Below are 15,336 nucleotides of genomic sequence, written 5' to 3' on the forward strand. Positions count from 1 at the left end.
TGCTCCAGGCAAATTACGACATGCGCATATTTGTACAGTAGATTTAAAATAACATTGCAGAAGTATTGTAATTAAATTGCGCTTGGTGGTGCGCTAGTTGGTATGAGTTTAGTGCGTCCGGCTTTTTGTACCTCTACGCAGTGCGTAGACTTCTACGACAAGTAATGTGTAAGGAACTTCGGGGGACTTGTCCCCGGGAATCGTCGTCGCGGCAAGTACGTGTGCCGGACTGGAAGCGAATATCGTATGATCTGCAAGTCTTCTGCGAATAAAGCCGACTTTTCCGGGGAGGTCTCGAGCTCAACAAGAGCCTACAGGTGCCCTCTGACTGGGTGGCACGCTGTCGTTATCACTCCAGGGCGACTCAATAAGAAAAGCCGGGTAAACGACAATAGCGGGTAATTTTGGACATCGGTACGGTGGAAAGTGAGGAGCCAGCAATCAGGTTAACAGCTAGAATATTTTACTATGACAGGTTAACATATAATATGAAGATAACAAAGAATCTGCGATACACATCTCTTGCCAGAGGTGTGGCCTTCTCTGATGTCAATGGCGTTTGATAATCCTGTAACGCTGCTGCAGGCGACGACATAATGGCGCTCCCTCGACGTTTGCGCTGCCGACACATGAACACAACACCGGTGCGACGTGTCGTCTCAGTCCATCGCACTTGTCGTACTACAGGTCTTACACGCCAGCTCGAAGTGGGCACCCTGGCCACAACCGACTGAAATCTGTGGTTGCACCTCGCAAACCGCCCCTATAACAACCCTCTGTCCGCAACCAGGCGATTTCTTTGTATCCTTATTTCCCCCAGATGTCTGGTGTCTTGCGTGCCTTTCGTGATTCCCGTTTGCGCCTCTGTCCCCCCACCTCACCCCGTGGATTGAGTCTGGTAATGTTCGCACCTCCTGGCACACACTTTCGGACTGATTTTTTGCTCTTCGAAACTTCGACAGTGCACTTTGTCCCACAAGCCTTGCCATGGTCAACTCCAGAACCCTGTGAACCTGCCACCATTCGTATGTAGTTCTTCTCAAATGGTCTCCGCACACAGTGACAGTGATAGGCTCTGTGCTTATTGCTCTCTAAATTTATGGCCGCCGAAAGAACACATGCACAGGCCATGCCGTTAGACCGTGGTAGATTATGATGCTGGGCTGACACTGGGGGAGCCGTGCTCCCCCTGCTCCCCCTGTTCCGGCGCCCCTGCTTATGGACTAGCGTTATACATCAGCCTGTGAATCTGCATAACTGAAATCCTTGGCGAAATCAGGTTCGCGCTTCATGTATTGAGTTCAGACAAGTGCGCATACTTCGGTGGGTACACATACCTATTAGAGGTCGAGTAGTTGGGAACTTTGTATGCATTCACCAATTGCACGCACGTGCGGCTAACCATGAACCTTCACACAACGCGGCCTGGGAACGCAATAACACGTACTCGTTCTTTGCCTGCTGGAAACACTTACAAGTTGTTCTTGTGCCAGAGGATGGCGCACACGGATCATTCACACCCGAAGGGATATTCAACGAAGTGTTTCACCAACGCTTACGCCGTCGTAATGTACCCGCTGTCGTTCCATCTACGCCTCCCTCTCCGTCTGTCGCTTAGCTCGCTGCTGCCTTCGCCTCTGGAAGTGCTGGGTTTCCATATTTCCATCACGGGGAGCTGGTTTTGTCTATGCTTCTGCCGCGCGAAGCTCGGCGCCTGCTTGACGCCTCTTGTGGCACATTTTCGCTAACCGCGCAAGCCGGATTTCGGGTGAGGGGAGGACCGGATGTCGTGACCCCCCCCCCCCCCCCGTTTATAGTTCAGTCGTTAGTTTAACCTTGGTCGTGTAAGAGCAAGCTGTCCACGCAGGGATCCCCCACAGAAAAATCCTGGGTCCGCCACTGCATGAGTAGATACCGCCGCGCCAATAAAACACGAATCATCATCAACCCTTGCCTGAGCAGCATGCTGGACAGTCTAGGCTAGCGAAACATATTGTTTTTCGCAAGAGCTTGTTGTCCACAGAAATGTGACAGACAAATCACGATTCTTCCTGACTCCATGAAGGAATATCGGTGCCCCTAAAGAAGTCGCTAAACGTACCAAAAAGTCACACAAAAAAATCCACTAATGCCAAATGCAAAATTTCGTTGCTAGACAGACCCCGAAATCCGCTAAATGTACCTACTTTTCCCCAAATTTGGCAACACTGGTGCCCTGCACTCGTAGTTGGTTCGCACTCCATTGCATACTTGAAACTTCCTGGGCACGTCCAGACTTGGCCGCGCATCGGGCACGCCGCCAGACACAGGGGTGACACAAACCCGCCATTATTGTAACTACACTCAAGCGGGTGCTTCTGGCGAAAACTGCCATCTTGTCCTGGTAGCACGTCATAGAAAACGTCATTTTGAGTTCATGTGATAGTAGTATAGGGACGCTGTTAAACTACGGCCTTGTTAAACTCGAACGTTGCCATCAGGGCAGCGACACCGTCGTTCGCGTATTTTTCCCTGCGCGCGGCAGGCGGCGCTCGGGTGGAGGCTCTTACCGGTGGGCGGAGCGTGGCCGGAGTGCTGCGTGCGCGCTTACCCGCTCACATTTTTCAGCCTGGGCCGACTTCTTTCATCATTTTTCAATCTGTGCCGATTTCAATCGCATTTTTTTCCCGGTTACAATAGGTGTGTGGTGGGCGGTTTACATGCAAAGGATAGACATACACAAAAGTACAAGTGAAAATATATTTATTAAAGACATTAGTGTCAGGAATTATGTTATGACTCTGTGTGATGGAGAAAAACTTAGCCAAAAATCTGATGCAATAGCATTGAAGGGGTATCACATTTTTTATTACTGGTAATCACGCAAGTTTTTAATTAAGCAGGAGGAGTAGCGCATTTTAATCAAATAAGACATTTTCAATCAATACGATTACAATCAAAATTAAAAGTTTTATTATAAAAAGTCTAATATTATTATATGTGACCACCATAGTGGAGCTTTAATTACAAGTGATGATAGATGTAGTTAATTGCGTACAGCAGATAACCCGGAAGACCATGGGACAGGAACACAAGATGAAATAAAATCTATAACACTACAAAGAAGATATTCTTAATCAAAACAACATAAGGGGAGATTAATCTATTATTTTAACTATCATAAAATCATCCTCGTGACTTAATCTAGTCGAACCCCATACAATTTTCTTTCTAAGAGACACTACAAACATTACTTTGTTTTATGAATCCAACACAGAAAATATATTTAAAAAATGAACTTCACCGCATAGCACGCTCCTAGCCAACAACCAGCTCTAATAATATCTGCCCTGATTTGTTAAAGACTGGAGGCGTACGCCTGACAGTTATGAACATTTTCGAGCGCAATAGGGAAGATAAGTTCCAACATTACATATTTAATCAATTTCTTATTAAGTAAACAGCACCATACAATTTTCTTTCTAAGATACACTACAAACATTACTTTGCTTTATGAATCCGACACAGAAAATATATTAAAAAATGAACTTCACCGTATAGCACGCTCCTAGCCAACAACCAGCTCTAATAATATCTGCCATGGTTTGTTGAAGACGGGAGGCGTACGCGTGACATTTATGAACATTTTCGAGCGCAATAGGGAAGATAAGTTCCAACATTACACAATTAATCAATTTCTTATTAAGTAAACAGCATAGACATATGGAAATAATGAGAAACACGATCAACAGCTAATAGAGAACCAAAACCCATCACATAAACAACAGACACATGCAGGAAAATAAATGAAAAAGAATCTATCAAAACGATAAACATGCACGGATGAATAGTAGAGAAACACTTTGAACGGCACATGATGAATAATTTAATGCAGCAGAGAGCTAACGCTGAATAGCAGAGAAACACTCTAAACGGCGCATCTGCCAACGTGTAAACAACAGACAGCAAAATATTATTGAAACAAGATCAACAGCTAATAGAGAGCCAAAATCCAACACGTAAACAGGAGGTACACAAAGGATAAATAGTTGAAGAGCAATCTAACAAAACGAGAAACATGCACGAATGAATAGCAGAGAAACACTCTAAATGGCGCATCTAGCCAACGTGTAAACAACAGATAGGAAAATAATTGAAAAAAAAAAGAATCTATCAAAACGATAAACATGCACGGATGAATAGCAGAGGAACACTTTGAACGGCACACCATCCACATGTAAACAATGAAATAATGAGAAATACAATCAATAGCTAATACAGAACCAAACATATGCACCAAAGCAAACAAGAGGTACACAGAAGAAAATAATTGAAAAAAGAATATATCAAAACGATCAACATGCACGGATGAATAGCAGAGAAACGCTTTGAACGATGCATCTGCCAACATGTAAACAACACACAGGAAAATAATAGCGAAACAAACTATCAAACATTACAATTTGAAATTGAAATAATATATCTTTTGAACTATCATAAAATCAACCTTGCGAGCTAACAATATAGAATTTTCACCCTACTCAGGCACTATAAACATTACCTTGACAGAGCTATCCAAACACGCATCACAGCTATGCTTTACACAGTACAACCTGACTCGAGATCTGGTGGGGTCACTCTCTCCCTCTATGCAGCCCAATGGGGTCACTCTCTCCATCTATACAGCCCACAGCGAGGAATCTGTTGTCAATCTGGGGAGTGGGGAAATCCTCTCTCTTTTTCACATTCTTTCCTCCAAAAGGAAATATTCTTAGGATCGGTGTACAGGGGCGAAATTTTTTATTGATCGCAAATAGACATTGGAATTATTCGACTCTCAAGAACACAATAAGAATTCTATCAAAAAACAGTAGCACGCAAAAAATCAAAGAATAGACTTTTATGTTAGTGCAAACTGGTTTTAGAGAAATATTATCTTAGCAATCGAGAAAATATTATCGGCGCAAACAATACCAAAATGAGAAACGTTGCATTTAATGTATTTCAGATCAGACACAACTATTAGGCATTCATTATTCTCAACTCACAAAATATCAATCGTGTGAAAGTCAAGTTTAATAATTCGAATTCTAATTCGAATACTAATTCGAAAACAAGAAACAAATTTAATTACATAATTTCTTATGATAACTTTGCAACAGTAATATCTACACGCAGAAGCCACAAACAACTCATCTGAAATGCAAAATTAGTGTGTTTGCTACAGCGAAAATCAATGCACACAGCTCAAAAATACATTCCCAACTAGTAGAATATTTTTATTAATATCAATCGAATGATCATCTGAAACAAAGTCAAAAGCAGTAATTAATTTAGGCAAAACATTTTTCGTAATCACGCAGCGCAAATATACATCACAGAAACACGTCTTTTTCATTTCAGAACCCACTAGTGGAAGCAAAATATCAATCGAGTGAAAGTCAAGTTTATTCAATGATAGAAACAATACTAATTCGAAAACGAGAAACAAATTTGAGTACATAATTTCTTATGATAACTTTGCAACAGTAATATCTACACGCAGAAGCCACAAACAACTCATCTGAAATGCAAAATTATTGTGTTTGCTACAGCGAAAATCAATGCACACAGCTCAAAAATACATTCCCAACTAGTAGAATATTTTTATTAATATCAATCGAATGATCATCTGAAACAAAGTCAAAAGCAGTAATTAATTTAGGCAAAACATTTTTCGTAATCACGCAGCGCAAATATACATCACAGAAACACGTCTTTTTCATTTCAGAACCCACTAGTGGAAACGAAGTGAGAGAGGGAAGCTGAGCTCCCGTACACTTTCGTTAAGGTTACACCCGAAGGGAGTAGGGGAATCCAACAATGGTCTTGGTACCATAAACTCGCTCCCACAAGTCAAGTTAGGGAAGGAGGGTCTCTAGCGCTGTCTTGTACGTAGAATCATTGAAAGCACGCGTTTTTTCCTTGCACATCACATCTTTTTGTAAATTGAATTTCATAATTCTCACGACAGGTGGAACATTCTAAATCCACTATCCACTTCGTGGAGAATTCACATTATGTTATAGAGTATATAGAAAACATCAACACACTCGATTAAATTATTTGTCATCGTGAAAGAGTTCTTAAAACCATCGCATATCAAAGTGAGCCAGCTAAAGCTGTGAAATTATGCTTTCCACAACTCAGTTCGTAAATTGGGGCAGCAGTTCAAATTTTAATTAAACACTTACTGATGTGTGATAGTCGCCACTGCTTCGGAATGTGATCTGATAAATTTTATCAATTAATGTACAAACAAATATCTTGTATACAATGTGTGACTATATAGACAGCTTTTTAATATATATATATATATATATATTTAAAAAATTTGAGAAAGAGTGTACAGTTTTGACGTTGAAAATTTAAACAAGAACCTTTGGTGTTGGAGTTTGCGTTTTGTTTCATTATGAGCTAAAATAATCTAAAATTAAAGTATGCCCTTCCCATTAGTAGTGCCTCATATGCCATGACATAATGAATAGACTCATAGTTTTTCAGCATGGCTAATTAAAAACCTCGGGTACATTCTGTGAATTGAAGCTACGTTTATGTGTGCTGCTTTAAGTTTGCTAGAGGAATATTTACTTATTATAATTACATATCTTATGCATAGTGCTTATCTTCATTGTATAGCGGTTAAATATTCCTGATGACAGTTGTGTGATTCGATTCTCCCAAAATCTTATTGGAATTGTGTGCCGCATGTTATGATGATTAGAATTGTAGACTCCGCCTTCGCATCACTTGATAATATATTCCTTTCAATATAGTATTGTCAACTGTCCAATAGTCTGAAAAAATATATACACTGTGCAATTTAATTCATAAAATAAGCTTTCGCCAAATTTTAGTGATTATCTTTGTAAACAAAGATTGATGTAACACACCTCTAAATTTCAATTAGCGATTCTTCTACAATTCTTTCCTTCGGGTGTCGGTGTTGTATAGTGTGTGGTCGTGTAAAATCTCTCTGATTGCCAGCGCTGATTCCGTGCGAAGATCCTTGTATATAGTGTGGAATAAACGTCTCCTTAGCAATCTTCAATCTAATCATAAGCTGTTTTCGTTGCGATGTGTAGAATACATTACAATGGTGTCAAAGAATTATTTCAGTTATACACTTGTTTACTTCGATAAATTACAATTCTATTCCAAACTCTGAAGTTTCCGTTTGTTGATTGATGAATTCCGAAGACATCATGTAGTTTATTCTGACTACTGGGTGCTTGAATCCAGCGTTGATTAACGTAGATGATATGTTGTCGCCGAGTTTGTATTGCTTCAACAACTTGCACTTTGTTGCGATGAACTCGCACAGTCTCTTATTGATGTTTCCTTTCTTTGTATGAAGATTCTTGAATGGCGTACAAGAAAGTATTAGATGAAAATCGTCCGGTGGCCCGCCGCTATTGATATGTTTGTTGAGCTTCAATAAGTGATGATACATCGGACCTTGCACAACAATATTGAACTTCTGTTCATTCGACATCATTGCGCGAACTGATAGAAGAAAATAATTGTGTAGAGGCTCTAGTGGAATATATCACGTAATAAAATTTGTTATGTACTTTCCATTTCAACCGTTAGGCGTAATTTCAACAAATCCGTAATGAATCGTGCGATATAGACTACTTGTATATGATAATTTGGTCTGATTGCTTTCTTGATTAATGCAATGCCCATTGCAATGATTACAATTACGTTTGGTATAGTGTATTTCAATTCTTCGTTAGCAAACCTCAAAAACTCCACCATCAATCCAAGTGGTCCTTCCGATGATGACGTGCAAATATTTTTATAACTGTTGTAGATTCGGCATACAAGTTCTCGTGTCTTGAATTCCATAATTTGCATTATATCTCCGAATACGACCATGTCTAGGACGTATTGAAATGCAGCGATAATTGAATCGTTTCGCGGCTCCTACTTTTCGAAGCAACTTTTTATCAGGTCCTCCCATGACGTATGGTAACGAGTACAAAATCTGTCCACCTTTTCAATGTAGAGTAATTGTCTCTTCTGTTTTCAATTGCACGTCTACACTTAGTTAAAAGCATATCTATGTTTATTTTATTGATTAAATTTTTATTATCTGGTTTAGAATGTTCCACCTGTCGTGAGAATTATGAAATTCAATTTACAAAAAGATGTGATGTGTAAGGAAAAAACGTGTGCTTTCAATGATTCTACGTACAAGACAGCGCTAGAGACCCTCCTTCCCTAACTTGACTTGTGGGAGCGAGTCTATGGTACCAAGACCATTGTTGAATTCCCCTACTCCCTGCGGGCGTAACCTTAACGAAAGTGTACGGGAGCTCAGCTTCCCTCTCTCACTTCGTTTCCACTAGTGGGTCCTGAAAAGAAAAAGACGTGTTTCTGTGATGTATATTTGCGCTGCGTGATTACGAAAAATGTTTTGCCTATATTCTACTAGTTGGGAATGTATTTTTGAGCTGTGTGCGTTGATTTTCGCTGTAGCAAACACAATAATTTTGCATTTCAGATGAGTTGTTTGTGGCTTCTGCGGGTAGATATTACTGTTGCAAAGTAATCATAAGAAATTATGTACTTAAATTTGTTTCTCGTTTTCGAATTAGTATTGTTTCTATCATTGAATAAACTTGACTTTCACTCGATTGATATTTTGCTTTCACTAGTGGGTCCTGAAATGAAAAAGACGTGTTTCTGTGATGTATATTTGCGCTGTGTGATTACGAAAAATGTTTTGCCTAAATTAATTACTGCTTTTGACTTTGTTTCAGATGACCATTCGATTGATAATAATAAAAATATTCTACTAGTTGGGAATGTATTTTTGAGCTGTGTGCGTTGATTTTCGCTGTAGCAAACACAATAATTTTGCATTTCAGATGAGTTGTTTGTGGCTTCTGCGTGTAGAAATTACTGTTGCAAAGTTATCATAAGAAATTATGTAATTAAATTTGTTTCTCGTTTTCAAATTAGTATTCGAATTAGAATTCGAATTAGTAAACTTGACTTTCACACGATTGATATTTTGTGAGTTGAGAACAATGAATGCCTAATAGTTGTGTCTGATCTGAAATATATTAAATGCAATGTTTCTGATTTTGGTATTGTTTGCGCCGATAATATTTTCTCGATTGCTAAGATAATATTTTTCTAAAACCAGTTTGCACTGACATAAAAGTCTATTCTTTGATTTTTTGCATGCTATTGTTTTTTGATAGAATTCTTATTGTGTTCTTAAGAGTCGAATAATTCCAATGTCTATTTGCGATCAATAAAAAATTTCGCCTCTGTACACCGATCCTAAGAATACTTCCTTTTGGAGGAAAGAATGTGAAAAAGAGAGAGGATTTCCCCACTCCACAGATTGACAACAGATTCCTCGCTTTGGGCTGTATAGATGGAGAGAGTGACCCCATTGGGCTGCATGGAGGGAGAGAGTGACCCCACCAGATCTCGAGTCAGGTTGTACTGTGTAAAGCATAGCTGTGATGCGTGTTTGGATAGCTCTGTCAAGGTAATGTTTATAGTGCCTGAGTAGGGTGAAAATTCTATATTGTTAGCTCGCAAGGTTGATTTTATGATAGTTCAAAAGATATATTATTTCAACTTCAAATTGTAATGTTTAGTAGTTTGTTTCGCTATTATTTTCCTGTGTGTTGTTTACATGTTGGCAGATGCATCGTTCAAAGCGTTTCTCTGCTATTCATCCGTGCATGTTTATCGTTTTGATAGATTCTTTTTTTCAATTAGTTTCTTCTGTGTACCTCTTGTTTGCTTTGGTGCATATGTTTGGTTCTGTATTAGCTATTGATTGTATTTCTCATTATTTCATTGTTTACATGTGGATGGTGCGCCGTTCAAAGTGTTCCTCTGCTATTCATCCGTGCATGTTTATCGTTTTGATAGATTCTTTTTTTTCAATTATTTTCCTATCTGTTGTTTACACGTTGGCTAGATGCGCCATTTAGAGTGTTTCTCTGCTATTCATTCGTGCATGTTTCTCGTTTTGTTAGATTGCTCTTCAACTATTTATCCTTTGTGTACCTCTTGGTTACATGTTGGATTTTGGCTCTCTATTAGCTGTTGATCTTGTTTCAATAATATTTTCCTGTCTGTTGTTTACACGCTGGCAGATGCGCCGTTTAGAGTGTTTCTCTGCTATTCAGCGTTAGCTCTGTGCTGTATTAAATTATTCATCATGTGCCGTTCAAAGTGTTTCTCTACTATTCATCCGTGCATGTTTATCGTTTTGATAGATTCTTTTTCATTTATTTTCCTGCATGTGTCTGTTGTTTATGTGATGGGTTTTGGTTCTCTATTAGCTGTTGATCGTGTTTCTCATTATTTCCATATGTCTATGCTGTTTACTTAATAAGAAATTGATTAATTGTGTAATGTTGGAACTTATCTTCCCTATTGCGCTCGAAAATGTTCATAAATGTCACGCGTACGCCTCCCGTCTTCAACAAACCATGGCAGATGTTATTAGAGCTGGTTGTTGGCTAGGAGCGTGCTATAAGGTGAAGTTCATTTTTTAATATATTTTCTGTGTTGGATTCATAAAACAAAGTAATGTTTGTAGTGTTTCTTAGAAAGAAAATTGTATGGTGCTGTTTACTTAATAAGAAATTGATTAAATGTGTAATGTTGGAACTTATCTTCCCTATTGCGCTCGAAAATGTTCATAACTGTCAGGCGTACGCCTCCAGTCTTTAAGAAATCAGGGCAGATATTATTAGAGCTGGTTGTTGGCTAGGAGCGTGCTATGCGGTGAAGTTCATTTTTTAATATATTTTCTGTGTTGGATTCATAAAACAAAGTAATGTTTGTAGTGTCTCTTAGAAAGAAAATTGTATGGGGTTCGACTAGATTAAGTCACGAGGATGATTTTATGATAGTTAAAATAATAGATTAATCTCCCCTTCTGTTGTTTTGATTAAGAATATCTTCTTTGTAGTGTTATAGATTTTATTTCGTCTTGTGTTCCTGTCCCATGGTCTTCCGGGTTATCTGCTGTACGCAATTAACTACATCTATGGGCACTTGTAATTAAAGCTTCACTATGGTGGTCACATATAATAATATTAGACTTTTTATAATAAAACTTTTAATTTTGATTGTAATCGTATTGCTTAAAATATCTTATTTGATTAAAATGTGCTACACCTCCTGCTTAATTAAAAACTTGCGTGATTATCAGTAATAAAAAGTGTGATACCCCTTCAATGCTATTGCATCATATTTTTGGTTAAGTTTTTCTCCATCACACAGAGTCATAACATAATTCCTGACACTAATGACTTTAATAAATATATTTTCACTTGTACTTTTGTGTATGTCTATCCTTTGCATCTAAACCGCCCACCACACACCTATTGTAGTCGGGGTAAAAATGCGATTGAAATCGGCACAGATTGAAAAATGATGAAAGAAGTCGGCTCAGGCTGAAAAATGTGAGCGGGTAAGCGCGCACGCAGCCCTCCGGCCACGCTCCGCCCACCGGTAAGAGCCTCCACCCGAGCGCTGCCTGCCGCGCGCAGGGAAAAATACGCGAACGACGGTGTCGCTGCCCTGATGGCAATGTTCGAGTTTAACATGGCCGTAGTTTAACACCGTACCTATACTACTTGTGATTTTGGTTACATGTCATTTTGCCGCTTACTGACATATTTTCTTCGTCATAACACCAAGAGATGAACTTATTTTGCCAGCGTAAACTATGCGATGCTTCTTCCCCAACATGGTAGCCCATTCGCCTTATTTAAGTACATCGCACCGGCTCAATGAATTCTTAACGCGCGGTCGTCATCACATCTTTGGAAGTTGTCAACAGTACAAGGCATAATGTGTAAAACTGCGCGATTTACTGTGAGATTATTGGACAAAAATAATTACCGTGATCCAAACACATCCATAACGTCGTGCAGAAACAACAGCCGCATTGTTTACAGACGGTTTGGCCGCCGATCACGGGCGCCGCCATCTTTAAGGTCACGTGCGTCTTGATGTCTCTTGTTACGTGCGACCAGGACCTGCCCAGGATGCAATACGTTCGCCCAGCACGCTGTCATCTATGGAACAATATATTAAATGCCACCCCTGTGCCGCCAGCACCGCTCTTCCACTTGCGCCACTGCACCGCCACACTTCCTCTCGGTGATATGCTCCCTCCTGCCTCCTGTGCTCCTCCGCAACACTCATCATCCGCTCGGCGTGTACTACGCTCTGCACGTCTGTCCGCACATCGACACCGCCGCTTGCCTTCTATGACCCTTCTAATGCTAACCCATTAAAAAATGCATAACAGAATAACATAATACAGTTACATAAAACAGGGAGGAATTAAGCCCTGTGCACGTAATCTAAAAAAAGAGGAAAATGACAAAATTCCACAGGGAATGGTTAAATAGACACGAAAGAGTGGGTTTCGCGCACCCTGGCGATGGAACTCCTCATTCATCATCTTAAAATAACGTTGTTGTTGTAAAGTCACCTACGTGGGGGGTGGAGTGGGGCACCTCATTCAAAAAGTAAATGCTCATGTGAGTGAATGACTTGAAGCGAACAATCTAGTTTTAGGCCTTGATATGTCGGAGCCGAAAGGATGGCGGAGAGGATTCATGGTGCATAGAACATCAGAATTTTTCCTCAGTGAAGCTACGTGTATCACGCTCAAACAAGACAGATGATGGCGCTGATGTTCGAGTGTTACGCGTCGCTTCATTTAGGGATGGCCCCCGGTGTTCCCTACGAAAATGGTCTTGCTTGGGTTATTTCGTTGTAGATTTACAGGTGAGGTATATGTACGAAGAAAAGCATGTCGCCGGAACCTTCATAATTTTCAATGCATAGTAAAATGAACATACATGCTATATGGGATGTGCATACTTACCAGACTCATTTTTCTCTTATAATCGCCTTCAACGTTGTTCACCTGTTCATCTATAGCTTCTGCCTGAAAGGGTAAAATAACATGACAGTATTGGTAGACACTACGATACATTCTGTCTTATTTAAATCTTCAGAGCATCGGGAAATTGAGGGAGCTGAAGTAATCGTGATCACCAGCACTAGACCGTTTAGTAAGGTGAACGCAAACAGTAGTTTTTATTGCAGTACAGAAGAATCCGCTGGAATAGACGACCATACGGTAGATGCAGACAGGACGAGCGCTAGTTTTTATTGTTGCGCATTACGACCATAATAATGCGTACAAACCGCTTGATATACACATCTACTTTGCCTGAGCTGGTCTACTGTTTACCATCATAGATGAACAGCCATTTAAGAGTGCGCTAGTACGCATTTCCGCGTACGCAAATGCATCATTTTCATATGATGAGTATTTTCTTTCCCCTGACTATTATTTCAGTTGAGCGTTTAGATATCGTACAGTCGTCAGCGTGATACAAATCTGGGGAGCGCAACTGCAGCGTGTCATACAAATTCTTTTGCTTGAGAACAAAACTGAATGATTATCCACTTATTGTGTTTTGTGCCTTGCTTGCAATGGTGTGCTGTTTACTCAGACTTTTATGCGTAAGACAGAGCAGCACCAGAGCCCTGAACAAATCTGCCAGATCGAGATGATATTCTCCATCCCTCCACCGTGAAAAAGACATGCTGGGAAAGTTCATCGGTTTTATTTCGGAGCTTATCGTCAGTTTTCAGTGGTTTTCTTTTATTTTCCTGTTCCTCAGCTCAGTCGCTTTATGAGAACCTAATTATTTTATTGAGGGCGTTCTACGAACAAAATAACATGAGCCTCTTCTATCCGTACTTTGATTCCTGGTTTATCCTCTCGTTTTCTCCTCCTCGACTTAAACAGAACGTGCTCGTTCTAAGAGTGTAGTATTAGTCTTATTGTTATATTTCCTGTTGTTACACTAATGTTATTTGTACACAAAGAGTAATAATACCTTTTGCCGTTCTAACTCAAAATCTTCTTTACACTTGTCACTGCACCGTGATGCCTGCAATAATAAACTGTCATTGACAACCATACTCGCTTTGCATCATATCTACGATTTATTACACAGAGTTCTTGAGTTTCCTGAACTGCGCTCCAAATGGCTCTGTAGGAAGTGTCCATCATCTGCAAGAGTGAAATAGAAACTGCTGACAGCTTAGCTGATTACGCTCTGCTGAGCGATTCAGCGAGAACACAACGTTCATCCAGAAGCATGTCTTCGTGTGGGGGCTCGCTTCCGCATAAATTCCAGCTAAACTGTGGGTTCGGAGGCTTGGGAACTCCATCAAAATGCAACTACTTCGCACTCATCAAAGTAGATACGCTGTTGGATCATGAACCATTGGTAATGTCGTTAGGGGGGACTTATTGGCAGAGAGGAAAGGAAATATCGCGCAGTATACATAAGGAATTAGTAACAAATAAAACACAATGATTGAACCTGAACTGCAATCATTTATTTCCTCAATTCTAACAGCGTTCATCGTAACCTGTAAAGGCAGTTGCTGAGTAAAGACCGACTGTGTTATTCTAGGGTCCGAAATGAACTGACCTTCAAGGAATGACACGGAAGTCGTTAAGTCATTTTATTGCCTGCACGTTCCTATTTATTGTTTACAAGTGCCCATATGCCCAAATACCAAAATACCAATATATATGTTGCTCGCGACAGTACAGTCATCCTCATAGAGGGATGATCCAGAAACTGACAGCTGATAGCTTACAAAGTTTAGGCGAATAGTCCCAGGTTTCGTTTAAGTCGCAACGATGTCGGGGCAACGTCGAAGGAAGCTTAATACCTGAAATAGTCTCTTCAAAGCGTAGTAATGAATCGAATCAGGTGAGTAACCTGCTTTCTCAAAGCGGCGTCCCACTCGCGACAGTAACCGCCGCCCTGAAATTTGTGAATGCTCGCGAATGTGATGAATTCACACACACATAACCAGTCTTTAGTGAGTTTAGACCCCTCAAAATAATGTATCGTCACGGGTACAATTTTTCTGATATTTTAATATATAAATACAGCATACTATCCGGATGGGATAATTCGTGACATTACGATGCTACATGTCTTCAAGTATGAAAACGATATTCAGGCAAAGCGCGCGTGTGCAAAAGCTCTCATAAAGAAACACATATTTTCGAATAAAGGCACCATGGAAGCAAAAGCATAGTCCAGACCAGATCGCGGCTACTGTGATGCACAAGCTTATTTCAGCCGGAGTGTTCACTTACACCTGCAGGTAATGGTGAATACTGCACGTTAAAAGCTGTTGTTACGTTTTCAGTTATATCGCCGTGAAGACTTGCGTGAAGACTTGCGCCGTGAACTCTTGCGGTTCATGTGGCAT

The 15,336-nt window shown here is 40.1% G+C and overlaps 1 protein-coding gene across 1 annotated transcript in view; it reads right to left on the reverse strand.

Moving 5' to 3' along the window:
- Nucleotides 1–15,336, reverse strand: part of LOC135374730 (cilia- and flagella-associated protein 45-like) — a 238,809-nt gene that overhangs the window by 122,003 nt on the left and 101,470 nt on the right. The window contains exons 5-7 of the mRNA XM_064607654.1: nucleotides 14,051–14,110; nucleotides 13,935–13,988; nucleotides 12,908–12,970 (exon numbers count right to left, since the gene is read on the reverse strand). Coding sequence (XP_064463724.1) covers nucleotides 12,908–12,970; nucleotides 13,935–13,988; nucleotides 14,051–14,110 — 177 coding nt within the window. The remainder of the gene's footprint in view (nucleotides 1–12,907; nucleotides 12,971–13,934; nucleotides 13,989–14,050; nucleotides 14,111–15,336) is intronic.

The sequence above is a fragment of the Ornithodoros turicata genome, chromosome 1 (assembly GCF_037126465.1).
Source record: "Ornithodoros turicata isolate Travis chromosome 1, ASM3712646v1, whole genome shotgun sequence".
NCBI classification, from domain to species: Eukaryota; Metazoa; Arthropoda; class Arachnida; order Ixodida; family Argasidae; genus Ornithodoros; species Ornithodoros turicata.